The sequence below is a fragment of the Lepidothrix coronata genome, unplaced genomic scaffold, assembly GCF_001604755.1.
Source record: "Lepidothrix coronata isolate B3197 unplaced genomic scaffold, Lepidothrix_coronata-1.0 Scaffold229, whole genome shotgun sequence".
NCBI lineage: Eukaryota > Metazoa > Chordata > Aves > Passeriformes > Pipridae > Lepidothrix > Lepidothrix coronata.
In genome coordinates, this window is record NW_016690409.1 from 1,003,110 (window position 1) to 1,027,962 (window position 24,853).

The 24,853-nt window shown below is 44.5% G+C and overlaps 3 protein-coding genes across 5 annotated transcripts in view; 1 reads left to right on the forward strand and 2 right to left on the reverse strand.

The window, feature by feature from the left end:
* The window catches only part of DHX8 (DEAH-box helicase 8), a 26,134-nt gene extending 20,290 nt beyond the window's left edge, over positions 1-5,844 (forward strand). The window contains exon 24 of the transcript XR_001877875.1: positions 5,832-5,844. The gene's annotated coding sequence lies outside the window, so the exon portion shown is untranslated. The remainder of the gene's footprint in view (positions 1-5,831) is intronic.
* ETV4 (ETS variant 4) overlaps positions 1-7,970 on the reverse strand; it is a 12,127-nt gene extending 4,157 nt beyond the window's left edge. For 2 of the 3 annotated variants that reach the window (XM_017834156.1, XM_017834155.1), the window contains exons 1-8: positions 7,871-7,970; positions 7,690-7,783; positions 7,466-7,513; positions 4,620-4,673; positions 3,112-3,232; positions 2,389-2,547; positions 1,763-2,007; positions 34-108 (exon numbers count right to left, since the gene is read on the reverse strand). In XM_017834156.1, coding sequence (XP_017689645.1) covers positions 34-108; positions 1,763-2,007; positions 2,389-2,547; positions 3,112-3,232; positions 4,620-4,673; positions 7,466-7,513; positions 7,690-7,783; positions 7,871-7,915 — 841 coding nt within the window. In that variant the 5' untranslated portion in view covers positions 7,916-7,970. Of the gene's footprint in view, positions 1-33; positions 911-1,762; positions 2,008-2,388; positions 2,548-3,111; positions 3,233-4,619; positions 4,674-7,465; positions 7,514-7,689; positions 7,784-7,870 lie in introns of those variants that run through there. The other variant, XM_017834157.1, reaches the window with a different exon arrangement.
* A 14,471-nt stretch (positions 7,971-22,441) lies between these two features.
* The window catches only part of MEOX1 (mesenchyme homeobox 1), a 3,881-nt gene continuing 1,469 nt past the window's right edge, over positions 22,442-24,853 (reverse strand). The window contains exons 2-3 of the mRNA XM_017834079.1: positions 24,123-24,295; positions 22,442-23,293 (exon numbers count right to left, since the gene is read on the reverse strand). Coding sequence (XP_017689568.1) covers positions 23,171-23,293; positions 24,123-24,295 — 296 coding nt within the window. The 3' untranslated portion in view covers positions 22,442-23,170. The remainder of the gene's footprint in view (positions 23,294-24,122; positions 24,296-24,853) is intronic.

Genomic DNA, 24,853 nt, shown 5'->3' on the forward strand with positions numbered 1-24,853 from the left:
CAGGGAAAGGAAAACAGTCGCTGCTTTTCTTACCTAATGTGTCTTCTGTGTTTGAATGGCTTGGATAACTCTCAGCATTTACATACATGGAAGCACAGTCAGGAACATCTACAGAACAATTAACAAACTCATTTGTTTGAAAAACACAGGTGGCAGAAAGATCTTGCTCTCCAGAGGTGGATAGGTGGGTGCAGCTGTCTGACCAACATCCTCTTAGGGCCCTCCCAAAGGGTTAGTGTCAGTAGGATAACTACAACTTCACCTGCATCATCTTTCCAATCGTGCATTACAGTAGTTTTTTGTGGCACTATCACACAGCATCCTTCAGAGTAGCTGGGATAGTTAGCCTGTCACCTCGACACCACTCTTCATTCAGAATCTTGGGCAATAGGCTAAGTTTGAATAACACCTCTCCCTCATCTTAGTTTAAGACAACTACATCCATTCCCAGGTAAGAAGGCATTACATTTTTCATACATTCGTGTGATAATCTAAACAGAGCAGTAGCATCTGAATGTTTCTGCAGACAGTGTCTCACAAATGTCATTTCAGATGTCTCAAGTCTCCCCGGCTTTTTCACATCATGATGGGCATTCTCACAAACAATTGAGAAAACAAAAAGAAAAAAATAGCCTGAGTTTAAAAACAAGCAGAAGGTCTTTCCATGCTCTCTGTAGTGTGTATTGCTGCCTGAGCACTGCAATTTGTGTCTTCTGTATCTTGTGTTTTCTGAATCAAATCTATTTTCTGTCCCCAGCTGAAAAGGAAGCTGTAACTGGGAGCTTTGGGAAGATTTATCTTATGTTTCCCTCACACTCCTGTGTTCAGCCATTGCTTTCAGCAGATATTTTGCTGATGCTGAGGGAAGAGTACTCCGAGCTGACAGAGTGGGTCTTATTACAATCATAAACTACTCTCACAAAAAGCATTCTTCAGGGTTTGCATTTTCTTCCCCTGCCTGCACAGAACTACCCAGTGAAAGTGTAATATCAGCCTCACCACAGTGGTGGTTTTTATACCCTCATGGGAGCCTTTTATTTATGTATTTATTTCTGCTAAAGGAAACAATTCAAGATGTCCATTAAAATACCAGGAAACCAGAGGTAACATTCCTTCTGGAAGAGGCTATTGCAATCTCAGGGTAGCGAGTCTTTAGACAGGTCTGCTGAAAAAATAAGATTTATCCCTCGTGGAAAAACAAGAGGATCACCTGGTGGACCTGGTATCTAGAGAGCTATTTCTGGAATGATAAACTTTTTTTCTCTTGTGATCCCCTGAAATCTCTGCTCTCTGTGCCCTGTTTCTATGGGAAGTAGCAGGTGGAAGCTGACACTCCAAGGGACACCAAGCAGTACAATGGCACTGATGGTGTGAGTGGGATAACTGTGAATTTGGAGAGTCTCCCCACTGGCTACTTATTCCCTTGGGGAAAAAAAAGAAAGCATACTTTAATCTAGTTTGAATGAATTTAACATCACCTTCTACCTCCTGTCTTACTAAAGCTTCCAACTATCTACCAGAAGGTCTTAGAACATGGCATGGAAGGTGAATGTCCCAGCTTTATCTTGGATGCAAGGAACAGATGGAACTGTTTAAGTTTCCTACTGCATAGCCAGTCACCCAGGCCAGTTTCCCAGACCACACGTGCTCCTGAAGAACTATTTCAAAGCCCAAAGGCCACCAGTGATGGATGTTCACCCAGGAGTTGCTCACTCCCACTGATGCCTGGTTTCTGCAGTCAGAAAGAGCTCGTTCTGCCCACCTGAGTCGTACATGTAGTCCACCTGCTCCTGCTTCACCACCACAGCTGCTGGGTACTGGTGGCTGCTGCCTGCCTGGCTTTCCTGCTCGTATCGTGGGTCATGGTGCTCCTGTTTGAAGCCCTGATGAGGGTACTGGAGGCAGGGCTTGGGCATCTGGCACTGGTAGGCAATGGGGTCTTCCTGGGCCACGCCTTGGGAGGAGGGGAAGGAATGGCACATCTCCACAGGTGGCTGATAGGCAGAGCTGGAAGAAGGGAGAGGACATGAGATGGCTGCTTTCTTGGCTCCCCTGGTTTCAGCCCTGGTGGGGGGCTGGTTGAGGGACAGAAACTTCCTCAGCCTCTTACTAGGGCTGTAGGAGCTCACTCACAGCTGGGGGAAGAAGGGACCCCAGTGAAGGGTGTTTGCAAGGGTAGCTGCTGTACAGCCCATCATTCACAGAATCTAGCAGGGGTAGGGTTATGGACTTGGAACCCTAGGCAGCAGCAGTGGATCCCATGGGAGGGGATCCTGTGCTCACTGTAAACAGAGCACTTCCATCTGGATGCTGCAGCCCTTCCTCCCTGAACCACCCAGAAGAGCAATCCTTCTTGCCGGTGGCTGCCTCCTCCTGGCAGTAACTCACCCGTTTTCACTGAGGTATCCACAGCTGGATGTGGAGTGGGGTGGCCCCACAGGGCTTGGGAAGCTCCTGTCCTGTCTAGGGAACTGTTGGAGTGGTGACTGTGTCAGGATTCCTGGGCTGGGGGACTTGATTCCGACTCGTCTGGGTTGATCATAGGCACTGCAACAGTCAGACAGATATTGGAGCATTACAGCTCTCCTAGAAGGACTTGTGGCAGCATCTGGGAACAGTATATCAAAGGCAAACATGCTGTCCCTCTGTGCAGCCACCTAGGCTGACAAACTCCCAGCATAAACACCCTGCTCTCTGATTGTTAGTTGACCCCACACACAACAGCAACAACCCTTCAGGTAGAAAACCAGGGAAGGTGTCTGTGCTGAAGAAGCCACACTAGAGCTCAGGCAAGGGCTTGGCACTATGGGCAGTGGTGTGGGACAGATTTTGGAAAGAAAGGGGGAGAGATATGTGGTAGATGTCAAGGTTGTGCTCAGCATGAAGACAGACGAGGAACAGCACTAGGGAGAAGAAAAGAGAGGCAAGCCCAGACCTACTCTGCTCAGCTCTGAGCTGCCCAGAGCAGCACCTGGCTGCCTGAGCTGACCCACCCGTTGGTCTGGACTGAGCACACAGGCAGGGCTGTTGTCACACACTCCATTATTAGATAATGCAGCAGCACTTTGTTTCAGAACAGCTCCTGTCTCTCCCCTGTGTGAGCCACCTTACCTGGTGTAAAGGCACTGCTCGCTGTGCTGCTGGAAGGGCTGCTCGTGGCTGCAGGACAGGGGGGCTTCCGAGGGGCTCTGCGGCTCCTTTTTGATCTGAGCAGGAGGACTGTGAAAAGCTACTGCGGGAGGGAAAGGAAAGATCAAGTTGACACTTTTCTTCTTTATGGAGAGCTATGATTATCTGCCAGTGAATTGTCAGTGGAGATGGCACCACCTTGTCCTTGTTCAGGTGGCTCTGAAAGAAACAAAATGCCAACATGCACAGCTGCTCACTGGACTTCCCTGAGCGCTGCCCTGGATTTAGTGAAGTGTGTATGACACATCAGCCTTAAAAGGGCAAACCTAAGGTAGTGTTAACATACTCTGTGATGATCCAGAGCACTTTGAAAAGGATTTAGAGTGGGTATGTCCTAAGCTATTCAGGGCTGGGACGGACATTTTCTGTTATAAGGTGTAGCTTGCACATTGTTTTTCAGAACATAAAAGCAAAGTTTTGATTTGCATCATGCAAAGTGGTCTTTGCCATACCTGGGAACCATGTCTTAAGAGTAGTATTATTATGTAGCACTGCATTAAATTATAATACACTAATATGATGACACATTGGAGATGTCCTGATAGTACAGTTTGTCCTACAGGAAAATAAATGTAAGGTTTTTGTAGACACAGCGATTACAAAAGTTTAAGGCTTTCTGTGGGAAAACACCACTATATATATTGCATAAATCCACAAGATCACAGAGCCTCCTGTTGTTTCTGGCTCCTACTGCTCCTCAGGCACAACTGGCTCCTGTGGTTGATCCTGTGGCTGCCGTCAGTCAGAGCAGAGGGACCTGTTCACAAACAGCTCTGGGCACTGTCCAGGTTGAGGGAGGGCTGAGTGTGCTGACCCAGCGGTCTCTCCACACCTGGGATGGATTCAGTATTCTGAGCATGACACTCCTGCATCTGTGCAAACACTCCAGGCCCAGGGAAGGGCCAGAAGAGAAAAGAGTCTTTCTGTGCGTGGGGCACCCATCTCCCTGTCTGTAGCAATGTATGAAGCAAACAGATATATAAAATCCATCTAAAAATGCTGATTGGTCAGCTGAGTCTTGAGGGTAAAAAAACCAAGTTCTCTCTCCAGTGCACTGACCTCTGTGGAAATTTCAAGAAGCTGGATGTGTTAGGAGCAGCCAATGCTTTCCAGACCCTTATAACTGGAACAGGCTATTACATTACAACTGACTCATGAATTCACTCAGAGTGAAACACGGGCCCATCCTCAGTTCCGGGTCAAAAAGAGGAAGAAATGAGATATATGACTCAGAGACCAAGCCCAGCTGTGCTGCAGGGCCAAGCCCAGGGAAAGGAGGTAAACAAGAGCAACCAGTAAAAGTGTTTCATTTCAGTTTTCATGGGGGAAACTGCCCTGGACAGAGAGGAGGGGTATCAGCACAGGAAAGGCACCAAAATTTGAGTTTGCCCTTCTCCCCTGAGACATGTGATCTTCCCCGTGCTACTTACAGTTTTCTGAGTGAAAGTCAGGCACAAACTGCTCATCACTGTCTGGAACCTGAGCTGTCAGGAGAGACAGAGAGATAGAGAGAGAGAGAGGGAGGGAGGGAGGGAGGGGGTGAAGAATTAGTTTTGGCACTTTGTACAGTATAATTAACAGTACAGCAGAAATAGATCTATGCAGGAAAGAACTGAGCTTTCTGCTGGGATGACTTTAGTGACTAAGGATAGTTTTCCTTTGGGATTAATGAATAGTGGTGTGTCCCGGGAGAAACTGCGGGGAGAGAACCTTAACCACAGCACATACTGTGTTAGAATATTTTATTACTTCTAACAATTACTTTTACATCCCTTTTAGTGCAGGGAAGGGAGGGCTTGCAGCAGATTGTTATTTGATAAAGTCTGTTTCTATTGCTGAAAGAAATGCTGCTGCCAGTGTATAACAGACAAACCTGCAATTTCTCTTATTGCAGAGTGGACAACAGATTGCACTCCCTCTAGAGCAAAACTTTGCTCTGAAGCAAATGTGATGTAGTCAAAGTTAAGGGACATAAGGAATGGAAGCCCACTAATCTCAGTCACTTGAAGCTAACCTAGACAAGACATGCCAAATATAAACCTCAGGGAATAACACCACACAGAGACAGGCAGAGAATCAGAATGGAACTAACCAAGCTCTTCACACTGACCTGCATGACAACAAACAGACTGGAACTGTAAACAACAAAATGTGGGGAACGGAGGAAAAAAACACCTAGAAAATTCATTCTACGAATTGTCTTTAAAAAGCAACCTTGAAAGAGGAGAAATGGCCAGGATCACGTTGTGTGAGCCGAGTTTGGATTTTGCAGCCCGTGTCCCCGAGGCTCTGTGGCATCGCTGAGGATCTCATTAAGAGAATTACATGCTGAAAGCAATAGGCCACAGAGGAGATGTGAAAGGAAGGGCAAGGCTGAAATGAGAGCACACAGCCTCACTGCTGGGCAGGGATGTTTGCAGGCAGCTACAGACCTGTACTAGGAAGGCTAAAGTGGAAGTTGCCAGAAGAAAATTTCAATTTTTATGTTCATAATCTACTTCATACAGTTGCAATACAGACAGAGGTTTTCTTGTTCTCCCCAAACCAGCACCTATACTTAAAAGTCTTGTTTCAGTCACTCAGGCATCGACACAGGTCCCCCATTTCCCACCCTGCTTTCAAGGGCTTGTGTTCTGCCCAAGGACACCCAGAGATGTGGATCTCCACCTCTCAGCCAGCACAGGGACCTGCCTCTGCCACTTTTCTTCAAGGAAGATTTTTTTTTTTTTTTGTTTCTCTGAATGCTGAAGCACTTTTATAAATTATTTGGCTTGAAACTACTTCCACACAGTTAGCAACTGCCAGCTTCACTCCAGTGCATTCCACCAGATTCTGTTAGAAATGGTGCAGAGGAAAACTTTAGGTTTTTAGTAACAAGGCCTGGGATTTTTCAGCAGATGTTTCTTTTAAGAGTCATCTGTATGCAGAATTATTCTTTGAAAATGACGAGTCAGGTGTTAATTGACACTATTGAAAATACTCTAAAAAGATAAAAAAGAGAGATCCCTATGACTGAAATCACACAAATATATATAGTGACACATATACACACATACACAGATGTATATGTGGTTTAAATTCATTAACCTTTTAGCCTGATTGCTAATTTCCAGTTTGCTTCCTTCCTAGGTTTGTTTCTCTTTTATTTCAAAATCAACAATAGACAACACCAAGAACTGTGGAAAAAAAAAAGCTGAATTTTTTAACTAAATGTGGAAGACAATAAATAACATATTTCATATTTTTGCTTTTTCTTCTGCATTGTTTAGGAAGATACTCTTAAGTGATCTATTGCCTTAATCTCATGAACAAATGCTAACATGGAGACATGCAAAAGACATTATTAAAAATATTTTCACCATTCAGGAAAATGTTTTGGCATACAGGTGAATACAGAAAAACAAAAATAGTTTGCTTCAGAGAGTCACTTTTCTTGTTAAAAAGTCTGGAAATGGGAGTTGCCGTGGGAGAAACTAGTTCCCCTATATGTGCTCTGAAATCATAAGCTAGAATATTAAAGCACATATTGAATTTCTCAAGGATTTCACTTGGACTCTGACCACATGCTATGGGCTATGCAAAATAAATAAAATAATAATAATAAAAAAACCCTCTGCCTATATTCCAAACCCATTCAATAAGGTTTGCATTATCCTTTCTTAATCTGATATAAAAGCAGATCAGCTCTTTCTCTTTTTCTAGGAAATAGATCATCTATAGTACTGGAATTAAGTTCACTACTCTGTTTAAAACTAGTTTCATTTAGAATTAATGGGACTCCCTGGAATTCAAAGTTTTCCTTGAGGTTCAAAGGCAAAACAATTTAGACACCAAACTGAAAAGTGCTAATTCCAGGAAGTTCCACACAAAGTATTGTTAAAAAAAAAAAAAAAAAAAAAAAAAAAAAAAAAAAAAGAAAGAGAAACATTTTGTTCCCCAAATTAAAAGAATACTTTATTGTTTAAGAAAATACCGACGTTCTGGCAAACAACAAAGATAAGTGACAAATTAGCATAAAATCGAACCAGTTACAAATAGCCTAAAACGAAAATTGTACCCAGGAAAGCGGGCCAGCAGCCAAGTTCCATTCATAAGCAAATGCCCAGCACAATGGTGTCATTCAGCGTCTTCATTTACTCAAGCCAGAGGTTGGCAAGCCCGAAAAAACCACTTTTGTTTGGAGCCAGGCAAACACAGCAAAGGAGCAGGACAAACCTCGCAAGACAAACAACTCAAAGCCGAGCAAAACCAAACAGAGCAAAGGGAAGGAGCCTACCTTCAGTCAGCCAGGTCTCCTGGAGCTGGCTCAAGTCCTGGAAGAGCTCTGCGGGAGAAGGGAAAGGATTCTCAGCGGAGCACCGGGGAGGGACAAGGGGCTGCTCCAGCCCCGGCGGTGCCGCGGAACGAGGAGGTGGGGACGGAGGCGCAGGGGGAGGACCCGGTCACTGCCCAGACGCCTCCACCATCCCCATCCCTCCCTCCACCCTCAGACCCTCTCACCTTCCGAGTCCTGCGCCGGCGGCACCCCCGGCTCACCGGGAATCTTCCCAGCGCCCTGCACGGCTCCGCCGCCGGACACCGCCTGGCCCGGGGGCTGCGACGGGAGGAGCAGATCAGCGCGGAGCCCGCGGCCGGAGCGGAGCCCAGCGCGGAACCCCAGCCCGGCGAAGCCGCCACTCACCTGCGGGAACGTGAACGGCACCTGCTGGTCCAGGTACCCCTTCATCCTGCCCGGGCACTGCCCGCGCTCCTCGGGCGCCCGGGACAGCGCAGGGGGCGGGGAGCGGTGGGCTGGCCCGCTCGGGGGGCTCCGCACCGGCCGCGCTCCGCAGCCGCGGCAGGACCGCGATCGGCCGCTCCCGGGCTCTCCCGCCGCCCCTGAGAGGCGCAGTTGCCGAAACTTGGGATACGAGTCGGGACCGAGCCCGCCAGCCCCGGGACAGAAGCCCCGCCCGGCGGGTCGGGTCGGGTCGGGTCGGGTCGGGTCGGGTCCGGTGGGTTCCCCCGCGGTCCCTCAGCCCCCGCGGAGCCCCGAGCGGCCCCGCCCCGCGCTCAGGCCTCCGTGGGCCCGGGGGCGGCCGCCCATTGGCCCCGCTCGCACGGGCCCCGCTCGCCGCTCCTTTGTTTCACCGATTTTTTGTGAATGAAGCTCCGTGTCGGGGCACGCCCGCCAATCCCAGCCCGCTCCGGCCCTCGCCCGCTGAGGAGTGGGAGGAGCTTCACCCTAGGCGACCAATCACATCGCAGAGCTCTGCCATTCACACACACACCCCCCCCCCTCGCGGAGCTCCCATTCATAAAAAAAAGAACAATCTCCCGAAGTTCATTCATAGCGGCTGCTCGGGCGCTCCCCCGGGCCTGCTGTGAGCGCAGGAGTTGCTCGGCCCGCGCTCTCGGGCTCCCTCGGCGGCCCTGCCCCTTCTCACGCACACTGCGGTCATTTTCAAACACTCTTCGTGTATGTTCAGTTCTGTTCCGGGGAAGCTTCGACAAGGATTGGAAAAAAATCACACTCGTGGAACTGGAGAAAGAAAAACTAAAGCCCTGGCTGCCAAAATCAGTTTTACTCATACCAGTGTTAAAGGACTAGAACATTGAAAAAAAAAAAAAAAATCAGTCCTGGGATTTGCACACCAAAAAAAAAAGTGGTTTTGCTTTTCCACCTGCCAGGCGTTGTCTCCTGGGTCATGTGCATGCATCCTGTTTTGGGTGTTGTTTTTTTTTCCCCAAAATTTCCCCTTTAAAGTTCCACGATGATATTTAACATTTATCTATCCTATTTTTTCCTGCCAAATATATCAGTGACAGGTGAGACCTGGTGACGATACAATAATTGTTCATGGAATGTCATCTCCTGGAAGAGAAATAGGTAGTCAAGATTAAAAGAAGACAAGGGGAAAGTCATCCCTAAGGCTAAATGGAACCCGTACATTTTGTTTTTGCTATAGCTCACACCCCCAGTTCACTGTACTGCTCTGGGAAGGGGGTGTCTGTGATGTTTAAGTACCTGGTCAATGCATATTTTGATTTTTCTGCTGGTAGGCTACAGCTCCCCACTGTGCCAGGAAACCTGGCTGACACACAGCTCTGACATGTCAGTGGGAGCAGAATGACACCTGCAGAGCTGTCAGGAAGTTTACATCCAGCAGCTGCTCCCACATCCCCAAACACTGTACATGTGGTGAAATGCATCACTGGAATCCAAACTTACTGAGGATAGTCCCAGGATGCAAGGGAGTGCCTGGGTAGGTTTCTTGCACCTTGTGGCTGCCTGAAACACAACACAGACTCTGGAGAGAGCGATTCTGTGTAAGGTCTTGTGAATAAAACACCCCTTTTAAGTATTCATGACAGCCACTTTTTATAATGTTCTGAATGAGAGAAGGCAGTTCAGGCACTCTGTCTGCAGGAAGGAAGCAATTAAATTATTAGCACTTTGAGAAATTAAATTATGTGAATTATGGCAGAATAAGTTTAGCAAAATGCTATAATGTAAGAAAACAATTAAAAAGAGTTATATAAGGTTGGGTGGCTTCTTTATTGTGATAGAGTGTGCTGTTAATTGATGGTCATATTGCTATAATGTACCAGGGCAGTTGTAAGAGCAAATAGAGGAATCTCTGCACAGGATGTATGGAGATGAAGTGCAGAGAATGGGCCATGTCTTCTAGGGAAAAGGGAATGAGCAGTAGACTGTTACCCTCAATTAATTTTCCTTGTGTCCTGTGAAGGGACATGAAGAGAATGACAGGGAATTTCTCTGTACTTCAGCTCCCAAGGCTTGATGCTGCAGGATCACGTTTAGTGCTCCTCGTGACAGGGATGTAGGAAGCAAAAGTGCTTCAGAATTGGATTCTGGAAATGGGAGAAGCAGAGAGGTTGCTCCACTGGCACTGGCAGTGGAGCCATGCAGTTTTGTACCAGCCCTGCCACTGCCATCCCGTTCCTTTCTAACAGTACTCACGAGTCTGCAAACCCTCCTGGGCTGTTAGTCGGGTGTTTTCTGAAGGAAGCTGGAAGAAAATGATATCCTTTCTTTTAGGCACATTGCAGAAAATGATATCCTTTCTTTTAAGCCCATTGCACTTTGTTTAGCACAGAGAAGAGCAAATATTTTCTGGCCAGGAAAGCAACTGTATTAGAGGAAAGGAAATTAAACTAGAAGTAGTAAGTCACAAATCACTTCCATTGTTGCTCTTAAGAATCAGTTTCTTAAAATCTGTGAAGATGACTCTGCACTTACAGACTCATAGATTTTATACTAGGTACAGGTAGTTTCACCTCTTCTGCTTATTTAGCATGGCTTGTACTTTCACTGGGGTCCTGCCCTGCCCTGTCATGAAGCTCAGAAACAAGTCCCAAAAACTAAACTACCGTGGTGTCCTAGAGATCATCCTCCAGAGCAGATCAGGAGCACGCTGTGCACACAGGCAGCTCCCCAGTCTGTCCCTGGGACTGAGAAAGGCAATGAGGCAAGCACTGACATGCAGGAATCCTGCTTGCAAGTCCACTGCCTGCAAGCCCTGCCTTCTTTCCCTTTATTTGCTCTATTCCTCATTTTTCACTTAAATAAAAAAATTAAAATAAATTAAAATTCCGCTTTAAAACACTCTGCTCAGTTTTGCCTCGAAAGTGGTGATCTCCTGGCTTTGTCTGTTCGTGTGATGCTGCCTGGTGTGCAGTGCTTCAGGTATTTGTGGGATATTTGTGTGACTGCAGGACACAGAGACAGGAAGGGAATAAGGTGCCACATGTCACAAACAGGGGATTTTATCAGTAACACTTCGCCACGCAGCTGATCTGGGGCACTGAAATGTAAAAGGACAAAAGCAGCTGGGGCAGTAACAGGATAAAGAATGTGTTAGTAATTAACAAACACTCAATCAAGGCGGGAGAGGGGAGCCTGCCTTCACTTGTAGATGTCCAGAGACAGGGTACCAAAGCAGGACTCACAGCTGTTAACAGGTACGAGCAACTTGTGACATTATGGTTGAAGTAACCACCCATAAAATCTAATCAATGAAATCCCTTTTAAGTTGGTCGGATCAGTGACCCAGAAAATAGCTCCCCTGCAGAAAAGGAAATGATAGTCCATAAAGTGAGAACTCGATGGGAAAAATCTATTAAAGCGAGGGAGCTTTAAGGAGACCTTTGGTGTTAACTGAAACCTTTTGGAAAGAAGCCACAAAACTCGGAGCAGACTTTTAACCCTCCAGCTGCCGCCGTGCCAGAAAGGGCGTCCCCGGCGAGACCCAGCAGGGGGCGAACCGGGAAAGGAGGATGATCCAGGCGGGAATGCGGCGGGAGCACCGGGAATGCGGCGAGAGAACCGGGGATGCGGCGGGAGAGTTCAGGCTCAGCCGAGAAGTTCTCACCAGAATTGCAGAGTATCCAGCAATGCGGGCTGTGATGGTGGGAGTCAGTACTCCAGCGACAGGCTCATCCTGCAACACTTTGAACTCATTTCCCCCCCGCCTGGAATTATCACTCAGCTTTTTTGTACATTCAGAACCCTTGGCGTGGCACCCTGAGCCCGGGACGGCACAGAAGATGAACTTGGTGGCCCCAGGAGTGCATTATGAAGGAATGGGTTTTCTGGCACCCAAATTCAAAATATACACCCAACCAAATTTTGGGGGAAAATTTAATCCATTTTTCATAGAATTCTTTTTTTTTTTTGGTCTGAAAATCATCTTTCTGTTCTCTTTAGACAGTTGTGATTAATTGTTAAGACCAGAAGGCAAAAAGGAGACTCTCTACCTTGCCTCTTCTGACATATCAGAGTAATTTCCTGAGAAGCTAAACAGGGATCCAACAGTCACGGGGACATAATTAAATTACAACAAAATGAGAAAAAGCATTTTGAAAGAAATTATTAATGCAGACCTCCTGAAAATCAGATAATGTAGAATATGCTATGCATTAAATTCCAGGTAGGATTAATTTGGTTCAATTACTTTGTAAAATATTTTTTTAAAATGCTAGGTCATCTGCCATCCACATTCATTACCTAAAAATTAAGAGAAATTCAGTGATGTAAAATAAGTCTAGTATCTAGGAAGATTAGTTATCCAGAGCTAGATCTTGATCAATCAATAGAGACTTCATTCTTGCACATGAATCACAGTTGAGAAGCAAAGAACAGCCGTGTAGAAATAGAAGCATGAGTCAAATGTGTTTCCACATTTTCAATTTGAAAAGTATTGGAAGTAATACAGCAAATCTGCCCCCTGGGACACTTAGCCCCTTTTGCTTTTATCTTCACTTGCTACCTCTGACTTTTATTACATGTAAGCAGGAAAGGGATGGGGGGAGAAAGCTTATAAACACTGGGAGACTGTGTGGAAAACGTGTAACTTCTGCTCTTTTTAAAAGTGGTAATAAAAATTCATGGAATTACAGTTTGAGAAAACGTGTTTTCTAAAGAACCTTGGGACTGGAAGGTCACAGAGCTGCAGGACCTGAGATATTTCTTCCTGTAGTAATCATGTTAAAAATTCAGATTCTGGAAGTCTGAAAAGAGGATCCTACTCTATCAGAATTTTACTTTGTTTTCTTTAAAAGCTGTTTAGTCCTGGTGTTTGGCCAAGTAGGCTTTGCCAGAGAGAATTCGGTGCTTAGTGAGGAGAAGAAGTGACTCATCCTTTTGGAGCACTGGACATTTTCTGAATGGAGCCCTTGCTGGGGTGGGGCTCATGATGCTCTGCCAGACAAATTGGTGTATGTCATACTGAAAACTTAAAGACAGGCAGACATAATACGTGTTAGATACGAAATTAATTTTAAATTCACTTTTTAAAAACCATTTAAAGTCACAGAATTGTGCCTCACAGAATAGTCCACTCTTTGTTCTGAAGAAGTAAGTAGTGTCTTCTTTTCCTGACTGTAGATGTATTTATATGGCCCAACTAACCCCACTATAAGTAATGGGAAAAGACACTTGTCCTTTCATGTTTCAGTGCCTTACATGCCCTCCCTGGAGATGCAGGGATGGCATCTCTGTAGTGCAGGGATGATGAGGTTCCTGAGCAGCAGATGCAGAGAAACAGCCTCGTCCACCAGATCAAAGGCCACATCCTGCACTCCTGCACCTCTCCCTGCCCAGCAGATCCCATTCCCCCTGCTGTATGTATCTCCTGTGTAGAGGGCAGCAGCAGTGCAAAAATCCTCAGCTCTGAACTCAACTGAAATTAAAATTTGAAACTGAAGTTTCACAGCAGCCCAAAATTAAAAAACAATAATACAGATTTTTGAAATAAGCCTTTATTTTTCCTTATAATAATTGTCAGTGTTGGAGCATTTCAGGACTTGTTCACAAGTAAAAAAACAACCAGTAATTTCCCAGCCAACTCTGACAATGTTCTAAAGCACCTACCAATTGCACTTGTCAGAGTTTTCAGTGCAAATTCGTGGTAACGTATTGGCCAGATACTTCTTAGGGAACTTTGCTGCCTGTTCAGGTTATTGCAGCACTTTTCTCCTGTTCAGAGCACTTCCTTTTATTATAAGAGGCTGCAGTGGCCCCTCCTGAAAGCTGCTGAGGTGCTGGAGCACAGGGCCTGGCAAAGCCTGTGTGTATCATCAGTGACCCAGCAGGGCACTGCCCTGCTTTGAACTTTCACTCCACTGAGCCTTTTCAACCCCTGTCGTGTCCCACCTCGGGTGCAGCACAGGGTGTACCAGTTAAGATGCTGCTTGGTCCATTGGTAGGGATGGAAAGGAATTGTTTGGACCATTATTCAGTCCTTTTTTTGCATTCCTCCTGCCATCTGTACTCACCCCAGCTCATCTCCCCCTCCTTCCAGTGATGGAACTTTGTGCTCTCTTAGTGAAGGTGTCTCATGCAGCAAACCCTGTGTGTAGCAGAACCTCACAAGCAAAGACAACCCCCCGTGGCTCCTCTTGTTTACTCCAGCGAAGAATGAAGTGATTAAAGGGGCCAGAACATACCTTTTCTCCCCAGGATACACAGGAGGAGCACAGCTGAGTAAATATCCTGTGTTATTGCAGTCTGCTTGCTTGGGAGTTAAACTGCAGGTAGCAAAGAGCTCTGCCAAATGCAGTGATTGCCACACTCCAGCCACTGACAACCTCACAGATGAGAGCCACTCAGAAAGATTTATAAGGACAAAGGTACATTCCTAGTGTTTCCTGGGCTGGAACTGGAGCTCTCTGGGCTTCCACTGAGGGTAGGGGGTGACTCAGTCCAATATTCTTCTGCTCTTTCATCATGTGCCTTCAGATAAAGTCTCTGAGACAGAGCAGAGATGATTCTGTGTAGGCTGGTTTTGGCATTGTCAGTCATCCCTGCATTTATACAGCATTTTCCACACCCCCCCCATATTGATTATTCTTTTCCCTAAGAAGCTTTACGTGTTTGGGGCTCATATCCCCGTGGAATAGTATGCAAAAATGCTCTTAGGGAACGGGAAGGTGAAGGGTTGATACACTGTCACGTATCTGGCAAGTGAAGGTGTGTGTGAGCAAGATTGTGTTCAACAAGAAGCACAGGAACCCATGGAGAGCTTTTATAGCCACCACTCCTGGGACTGCAACAATTTTTCTTTTTCCCCTTTCCTTCCTCTGCCTATTTTGGTAGAGATTAGCAGAATAGAAATGATTTTTCTGCTTAAAAAAAAAATAATTCTATTTGGACAAAATTTTCACATGAAAGGAGTTCTGTGCTAATGAAATCCTTCTATTTTATAGCTTGTTTTGCTTCTTTTGCACATGTGTCTTTTGCTTTCCCTATTAAACTGTCTTTGTCTCAACCCATGAGATTTTTCACTTTTACCCTTTGGATTCTCTTGCTGTCACACAGGGAGGGGGGAAGTGAGCAAGTGGCTGAGTGGGGCTGAGCTGCTGGCTGGGCTTGAGCCACGACAAATGGAGACTAAAAAATTAAACCAAAGCCATGAAAAAGGAACAAACCCAAGTCTTCAGGATGTGTGCAGTCCTCAGGCCTCAGTAATAACACACCACCAGGACACGACTGCTTCCTTTCTGGTCTTTTAGGAAAGCAGCACACACAGGGCTGATTTCCAATGGTTGCAGACTCCATATATCATGTATTTCCAGACATTTACAGAATGCATTAAGGTTAAAACTGACAGTACTGTCTGGAGGAATCTTGAGCAGCAGATGGAGTAGTTTGAACAGCATCCCTGTCTTTTCACAGAACGTGGTCATTGTTGGTCTCTCATGTACCATTTTTTCTGTGACACAACAAGGGACAGCCCTTTGTAGTTGCTGTAGCAGCAGTGCTGGTGTATTTCCTGAAATAAGACATTTTCAGGATTAATTGTAAGACTCTGAATCCTCTACAAGCTTGTGGAAGTACCTCTTGGTATCGGAGGGCAAAAGCATGTGCCCAGAGTTTGTGATCAGCTGCTGGTTTCACTGGGCACATGAATGGCTTCATCTTTTGTGATCAAAAACAGGACATGAAGTTAGCAAGAATGGAGAAGCAGAGTCTTAATTAGGGAAGAAAAAAAAACCCTGTGATTTTTTTCCAAAGAAAGTCGGTATTGAATGATTTTATTTTCATGTTCTGTTTAACTGCTGAAGTGTGATAAAGTGCCTTGGACTTGATAATAGAGTAACTCTTCTGTAATCCTTTTCTAAAGCCCACAGAGAAAAGAAAGATGTTGATTTAAGATATCCTGCAAAAGGCATGGGAGAACCTGCTGAAGGCTCCTGCTGTTCAGGGTCATGGGCTAAACTGCACAGCCCCCTGACTTGGGACCAAACTCAGGGTCCTTGATTGATGGAAAAACATTTGCAACTGTTATTCAGTGAGCCTCACTTGCTAACGTGAGCTGTCTGAGTGAACACAGAGACACTGGAACTGGGACAAATCCCAACTTCCTCTGAAATTTTCAAACTTTTTTTCCCTTCCTTTCAGATTCCAGACAGATGAGATTTTCTTGGCATAGACCAATTCCATCTCTCCTCTGAGCGACGATAAATCAGGAGTTGATGGTTAACTGACTGACTGTGGGAAGAGAAGGTACCTGGCTTTGTGATCAGATACAGCCTCATCTGCTCACTCTGCCTTCTCCCTTGGGTCTTGCCTCTGCTACTTCTCATTTTCTGTAAAATCCCAATTTTAATTCGATTCCAAAGGTTGCTGAGTCCAGTTGATACCGTTGTTCATATGATAGTGTAAAGAGTAAGTACATTCCTCAGGTCATAAATCATCTCAACCTGACCCCAATTAACTACAGACCCTGGATTTAATTTCTCTCAGTACTCACCAGCCATAACAAATTAGGTCATTCTGTGTCAGTGAGACATTGGAGCAGACACTGGGAACGTCACAGGGGACTCTGATCCAGTCAGGGTGCAGGAAGAGCAAAGGAGATGGAATGGATATCTTCCTATTGCTTCCTAAATAGGAGTCATGGGACACGTGTCAGCACAGGCAAAGGATTTTCATAAGGATACAGGAAAACTCTGTATCTGTAGGTTTTATTCAAGTTTTGCTCACATGGAGAGCGAGGCAGTTTTTGACACCTGTGGCTGCCTACCTTGCATAAAATGATTTAACTGTACCTGTCCAAGCCCTTGTGCAAAAATCCAGCACCCAGTCAAACACATCATGAGCTCAGATGTCCATTATGGGCACCTGAACTGCCTTTCCTTGTTGAAGACTCCTTCATTTTTATGTGACACATTGCAAAGACTGCATGGGGCCTGTAAAAGAGACTGTGCCTCTGGCATTTTTGGCAAATGGATCTGTTTGGTCAGTAGATCTCTCAGGTTTGAGAGGTTCTTCTGAACTAGTACAGTGTCATTAAGAAGGATTCACCGTTCTGTGGAATGAGAATTTTTGAGCTCAGTGAGATGCCAGAAGTCAACAAGGTGTGGAAAGAGTGTTGAATCCATAATTCCAGAGGCTGAGATTTATACCTTGGATTTAAACAGGAAAATCTGAATGACTCTTTCCTATAATTTGCTGCTTTCACTATGTTGTTGTACCAATAACATTTATCTTGTTCATTTAATATTATCATAAAAGTGCAATAACAAGACAACAATGGTGAATAATCAGAAATTCCATCCCTAAGGAAGGCCAGTGAGATCAGAAATTAATGAATTAATTCTTTTGTTTCCAATAAAAACTGCCTGCCTTTAACCCTGTTGTATACCACTGACTGCTTCTCAGTTGAGTAATGCAGTTTTTATTTGTGAAACCTCATACCATTAAATGCAATGAGCTCATCCTTTTTCTTGGCATCGCCTCGTCTTGATCCTGGCAGAGACACAATGAAATCACAGCAGAGAGGAGACTGTAAAAAGAGAGATCATTTTTCTCCTAAAAATAATAGCAGTCAAGTTGACCCTAGCAACTGTGAAGGAAAGTGAAAATTCAAGCCCAATTTCGTACTGGGAGTTATACACAGATTACAAATTCAACATTACTACCCTTGCATTGTTTTCCAAAGAGTGAGTTTGGATGGTTTTGCATTAAGTTTCTTTCTCTTATTAAGTTTCTTTCTTGGACTTTATAAACAACCCTGCCAGGATTGGGAGGCTTGTTCTTCCAGAAATCTCGCAATGGGACAAGAAGAATTTAATTATTGCAGTAGAATGACTTTTTTTTTTCATGCTTATTTATTTAACGTTTGAATAGTTGGAAATGTCTTCTCAGTGTGTGAATTAAAGGCTTCCTGTCTAGAGTGTGCAAAGGACTCTGAGCACTCACAGGATATAAAACAGATTCATAATGGAACCCAACAGTATAAACATGTCCTCAGTGCAGACAGAACCCTTATATCTTGTGATGTGAAACACACCCCAGTTGTGTCTGTGTTCTCTTCTGCAAATAAACAAGCGAGAGATGTGCCCAAAATGTTTCCCTGGGACTGAAAACTTCTCGTCTTGTTATTTCATTCTCTTTTTAGCACATTTATTTTTTTTATTGGGATACTTTGAAGAAATTTAATATAACTTTGCTGTGACTCAGTCCAGCTAAATTTAGGCCACTTGAAGACAGCAACTAGCCTGACCCAAATCCATGCTGCTAGTCCTTTTAAATAAGAGGTCTTATTTTATAATTTGTGCCATTTTCTAGGTATAATCATAGAGTATTGGATGTATGCACACATGAATGAAGATTAGGTTCTTGAGCTATACTTTTCCCCAGAATCTCCTTTTCAATTAACTTCAGACAGAAAAAAAAATTGTGGGTAACTATTATGGAGAATGATACTTCTTTTCCCTGGAAAATAACTTCCTGGCCAGATTTGTTAGATACCCTGATACTGAGACCAGAGGTCTGTCCTTCTCAGCTGAGAAAAGTGGATGGAGCAATTAAATCAGATCTGAGAGAGTTTTCTTTTTCTGCGTTGGAAAGTGTGCACAGATTCTCAACAGTTCCATCACTTTTTCTGGTCATTTCTCACGAGAGAAATATAGAATGAAGAGGATTGAAATATACAGAAAAGGGTCAAAATATAGAAATATAGAATTAAAAGTAGATGAAGGCATAAACTGGAAGGATGTTTGAGGTGAGTATTGAAAGGAACAACCCTTTTTCTGGTGTCTTCCCAATGATTGACTTTGCTGTAGCACTGTTGGACTAACCCTTACCTGGTGATATATTCCCAAGCATAGGAAATACTCCACATGTGGCATTCTGGGGGACAGATTAGCATGGGGTGTGAGTGTGGGGCTGAATTGGAAATCAAAGGCTCTAAGAAAATGTCAATTCACATCTGTTTCCTTCTCCGGAGCCAGGGGTACAGAGCATGATTGAGGGAGGTTTGAAAAAATGTTTTCTTCTTCAAAAAGGAAAGAGAGAAACATGACTCAACCCTCCATGGTATGAAGTCACCATCCTCTCTGTTATTCACTCCCATTATCTTTTTGCAATCTGTTCCCAAAGGAGCTTCCAGACAACCAGATGCTGATCCCTGCCTAAGAGTTATTTAAAAAAAAAAAAATAAAATAAAATAACAATTATGGTACAGAGGAAGGGAACAGCGGTGTAAAAGTCTGGTGCTGTATGAAAATCCTTCCTTCACGTAGAAAGTAAAACAATGTGGCCTTGTGTGCGTGGGGAGGGTGGGGAGAGGCTCTGCAGCACCTGCCTGTGTCTGGCACTGCAGGGGGAACTGCCCGGTCATAACTCACAAATACGGCCTGAAAGGTGATAGCCCGAGGCTGAGATTGTTTTACAGCCACACCGGGCAAGTTCCAGTCAGACAAAAGCTGGAATCACTGGAAGAAAGTGGATTTCCTGTCTATCTGCCTGGAGGACCTGCCTGGATCCAGCGCTCAGAGCCCAGTAACCAATGCAGACGTATTTCTTGAACTGGCTGCTCCCTTTCCTCAAGGGTAAGGAATTACACAAAATATGAGATAGTAGCTGATGAAACCTCATATGAGCACTGCTGGAGGTGGGGGAAGAAAATGGGGTCATTGAAAAATTGTGTGTCTGTTCTGTAAAATGCCCTGATTTGTTGTGTGTGCTTGTTTCCACACGTAGGAAATTCCAGAGGAAGTGGGATTTATAAGCTTTGCTCATGTAGGATAAGTCCCAGTAAAAATCTCTGGCCGTGAAGTGTTTGCTGAAAGGGCTCTCTTATTTTTCCAGGCAGTGTGAACTGGAGGGTTTGGTTCCTTAGTCACAACAGGTCTATGAAATGTTTTACCGTGAGGGTGATGAGACCCTGGCAGGGGTTACCCAGAAAAACTGTGGATGCTCCATCCCTGAAGCTGTTCAAGGCCAGGTTGGACTGGCACGAGTTATCTTTAAGTATTCTGAGTAGCTCCATTGACTGGAAAAATCACTATCTTAAATCTGCAGAATGCTGTGGAGAAACTGAGGACCAACAACAGAGGAGTCGTGGGATACAGAAACTGTAAAACAACTCAGGGCCTCTGCTACACTGGCATCTGGCTGGATAGATAAAAAGTCCATAAAATCTATGAGTCTGAGGAAAGTGCCTCTCTTTCTCTGCTTAGAAGAGGCAGCACAGATATAAAGGGCTCCAGCACGTTTTTTTGTGTTTATACAGATATCCCCATCCCCTGGGGGCTGTTTGCACTGGCTCTGTATGGGCAGCAAGTCTTGCTGCTCTGCCTGCGTGTGCTTCCTGGGGAAAACCTGCCAGAGCTCTCTGATGGGACGGGGTGACGGTGTGCTCAGATTATTTATTGAGACTCAGGCCTGGGGAGCACTGCCAAACATCCCCAGGTAGAGTTTCCCTCCCTTCTGTGAGGAGAATGCAGCCTGATGTGGATTTCGGAGAAAAATAATTGCAGGTCAGAGATTTTGCTCCCAGACGACAGGTTTTTGCCTGAAAGATTCTTGGCACCAGAGGTTCAGAGGTCAAATGCTTTGATGTCAGGAGTGAAATGTTCCTTCTCAAAACACTGAAGCCTTAGAGCAAGCAGATGGTTTCATGAAGAAACTGCCTGAGCACAGAAGGATCTCACAGGTGACTCATAGCTTATTTCTCAAAATCCAGAGCAAGAACAGTTTAGGAGCTGTAATTGTGGGTGCAGACTGAGATCCCATTAACTGGCTTTTAAGTGAATTATGATTCAATATGCTGCCATTGACTGCTTCCTTGAAGGGGAAGATTTATTAGCCTCTTTTCCGAGCGAGGAGCTGATTTTGGTTTATGTTGGTAGCCGAGATCCCAAAAGTTTTCATCCCCAAAACAAGCTACTTCTGCAGGTTGCAAACTTTCTAAGCACGGTGGGGAAGAGGTGCTGTACAGTGTTAATTGGCTAAAGAGCTTACAAGGAACTGAGTAACACAGAACTCCTGCCCACGGTGATTTGTGTTCCAGGAGGTGAGAGTAGGATGTCTGAGTTAGCACCAGAGAGTTCTTCACAAAACTCAGCCTGCTTTAGTGTTTGCCAAGAGCTGAACTACTGACTTTAGTCAGAAGCACAATCTGAAGGCACCAAGGCTTAAGAAGCAGAGCCCCAGATATTTTCTATTCTTAAAGTTACAGTAAAGCAAAGCTCCTTCTCATCTGTGAGTGGGCAATTTTTTTAGCCAATTAGTTTTATGTCACCAGAGTAGTGATGTTATTAACCTATTTTTAATATCAGGTTTGTAATCCAAATAGTGGTGTTTTGTCATTATCCCCCTCAGCTGGAGTAACTGGGATGCACCAAAGCTCCCAGTCTGCCCCATTTTCCATGGGAATATCTGCCATGCACACACAAAAGTCCTGGGAGGAAGCTGAGGGTGGTTTTTCCTCACCATAAATTTCTGAGGAGATGGGGGTAGAGGCAGCTCAGAGAACATGCATGCTCCTAATTATTATAACTGATTATATAGTAATTATTACAGTCACAGGATTTGCACGTGTTTGCATCCATTCTGTGATTGCAGCACAGTTTGTGCAGAAGCCTTGTGAGGCACCAGTGATCCTGGTTTCTTTAGTTTATCCTGTTTTCTTTATTTTTTTTTGAGTGGGGGAGGTGCTGGTGCTTTGTTTTGGGCAACAGTTGGTTTTGGGTAAAGTGGGCAGGAGCAAGTAGTGCAGTGTGGGAAACCAGACACCAGTTCACTTCCTCAGTGCTTCTCGAACTTCTCAAGTTTCTTTATTTTTAAATAATTTCGTTCAGAAATAATTATTTTTTAAACTGGTTTTGCACAAATATATACTCTAAACTGCTCGTTTTTTCATCTGTCAGTCAGAGTTTGGAAATGTTAAGAAGGAATGTAATGAATGTTTCCTCTTAGTAGACACAGTAATCAGCTCTTTGAAAAGAACACAACACCTCTGTTAAAAAAAAAAAGACGATATTTATCTGTTTTGAGTTTTTTTACAAGTGGAATTACCACTGATAGCTTTATAAACATATCCTTCAGATATACAAATTTGCACCCAGCAGATCAACAGTTTACAGGCAGCCACAATAAATATGCATCAGAGCAGGGTGAGAGGAAGGCAGTATGTCAGAGCTGCCATAATGGTTACCTTTCAAATATTCAAACCACTGTTTCAGCGTTCTCAATAGCCATGTTGTGGTGTGCTAGTGTGAAATTCTGTTTAAAATATGGCATTGGTACATTAAACAAAAAGATAGAAGATATGGAAACAGGCACTGTGCTTTTCTAAATCTTCATAACTCAATATACTATAAGTTTTGGTTGAAAGGGAGGATAATTTCAAGTGGAAGTTTTCTTAAGACTTCTGGTGGTGCTGTTTATTGGAAAACTTGAAAACACAACAGTGATAGATGTTGTGCTGAGAGTTCCATCTCTGCTGTGCCTGCTGTGGTGTTTCGTGATGACTGCTTTGAAAAAATATTTGAAATTGAGATCTAGGAGTTTAATTTCAGGATTTACAGTAAGCTTGGAAGAAATCTCCCTCTGCAAATTGCTGCCATCAACGAGGCACCTGCCTTCTTGGACTGTCAGTGGGAAAGCCACCTCCTCTGAAACTGGTCAGCAGAATTCTGTTTATATGTGGTTTTAGTCTCATATTTTATTTTGTAATCTTATTGCCTAGCTATACAGGTGTCCAAGTAATTTTGCAAGAAGAATCAGGGACTGTCAAAGTATTTATTTCTCTCAGAGTAAGGCACAAGTAAAATGTGTATTGCCAAGTCCAAATGCACACTGAATAGAAGTGACCAGGGAAAGACTGGATGAGAACACATCTGTGTTATCACTCTCTGACTGATAACCTGTATTTTCTGAATGTCTGAGCATCTAGACAACATTATTCCTGTTTTATATTCAATGTTATAGTTTTTTTTTCTGTAGACACATCTGTGGTAGTAAGACAGTTCCAGAGACAAAAATCAAAATCGTGCCCTCCTTTGGCTTTTCCCCCCTGTGCTCTTTAATTGCCTCTGCAACATAAAGCATCATAAACCTCTTAAAGACCGTGGGCTACAGGATTTGCAAGCAGGATGATCTCTTTGAGTAGCTGACCCAAAGCAGTGTTGCATCCACTTTCTGATCCATTATTTTCTCCAGGCTCCTCTCCCATTGCTGCAAGGACTACTCAGAGCTGGGAGAGGCAGCAGAGTCCACATCTTCTGTGTCATGTTCGTGTGGGGACACTGGTTGCCCACCTTTAACACGTTTCCACTTCATTCTTCTGTTTTGAAACCATACTTTGACCTGGGTGATAGAGAGGAAATAATTACTCCCTGTCTCAGTCTGAGCTGTACAAGCAGAGCTATGCATATTTGTGGAATTCTAGAAGAAAAGGTGAACAGAACTTTGCAAGTTTAAGCAATTCATCTTTCTGACACAGATGGGAACAATTCTTTCTAAACTGCTCCAGACAGAAGTTCCTCTGAAACCCCCAAAGGTGCTTTGCCTAGAACCTGTCTTCATGTCAAATAACCATGTCAACACAACAGCCACAGTGCCCCTCATGTATTTTTAAGATCTAGGCCACCCAATCTAATGCTTCAGAGATTTTAATTTGCTTCACATAATTGAGCAATTCCTCTATTGTTCACTAGGCTTTGAAAAGGAAACCTGGACTGAGATGACAATGAGGGAACAGAAATACATCTCTCCACAGAACTCTGCATTTTTATCTTTCCTTATCACCTCAAAATACCACCCAGGAAGAATGCATGTGTCAAACATATAATTCTAATGATTTCCTGTTAATTGCAGTCTAAGGTGGTGTCCATATTCCATATGTAAACCTTGATATATCAATATGTGCCAATGAATGGTGGGAAGCAGCAGCTTGCAAGAGACCAGTTATTACCAAATCTATCTTTAGTTTAGAGAAACGTAATTAAATGTATCAACTACTCACAGAAATTTGTAACAAGTGTGTTTGAAAAGAACGTGGAGGCTTTGTTTTAAAACACCTCTGTGCCACTGCAAAACACCCCCTCAAGTGACACATCTGGTTTTCAGTGTTAGGGAGAAGGGTTTTTCGTGGGGGAAGAAGAAGGGGCTGGGGAGACAAGGGTTTGGGAAGTACTTGTCTTTCGGTGAGGTCCAGGTTCACAGCTATCTCGTATCTCCTGAGCCTTGTCAAGTAGTTGTGGTGGGCAAATTCAGCTTCCAGCTCCTGCAGCTGCTCCTTGGTGAAAGCTGTCCTTTCCTTCCGGGATTTGCTGCGGGATTCTGTCCTGCTGCTCGAGTTCTGGTTCTCTGAGGGGCAAAGCACACTTTGTTGTGTAATTTGTGTGTGTGAACACGTGCACTGTGGAGGGTTGATACAAACAACTCGTTGAAGTGCTCAGTGGAAGTTTTAAGATGTTTGTGTTGTGCCCCCTCGAGCTCAGCGTGACTTGTTGGTGCTGCCAGTCTGATGTTGGAGGGGACAGGGGTGGGACAGCTCAGCCAGGAGGGGACTGCCCGGCTCTGCTCAGTCACAGAACTGCAGCTGGGGGAAGGGAGCTCTCATTCCTTGCTGGCACTGCATTGAAATGATTTCCTTCCCCAGATTTTTACTTTCGTTCCTTGTATCCGTGTTCTCCCCCTCCCCTGACCTGCCGTGCAGGAGGCAGCCAAGCCAGCACTTGGTGTTTGCAACGTGTCAGGAGTGCACGAAGGCCACCTCTGGTGCAGGATGTAAAAACAGGTAAGGTAAGGTAAGGAAAGGAAAAGGAAAAGGAAAAGGAAAAGGAAAAGGAAAAGAAAAAGGAAAAGGAAAAGGAAAAGAGAAAGGAAAAGGAAAAGGAAAAGGAAAAGAGAAAGGAAAAGGAA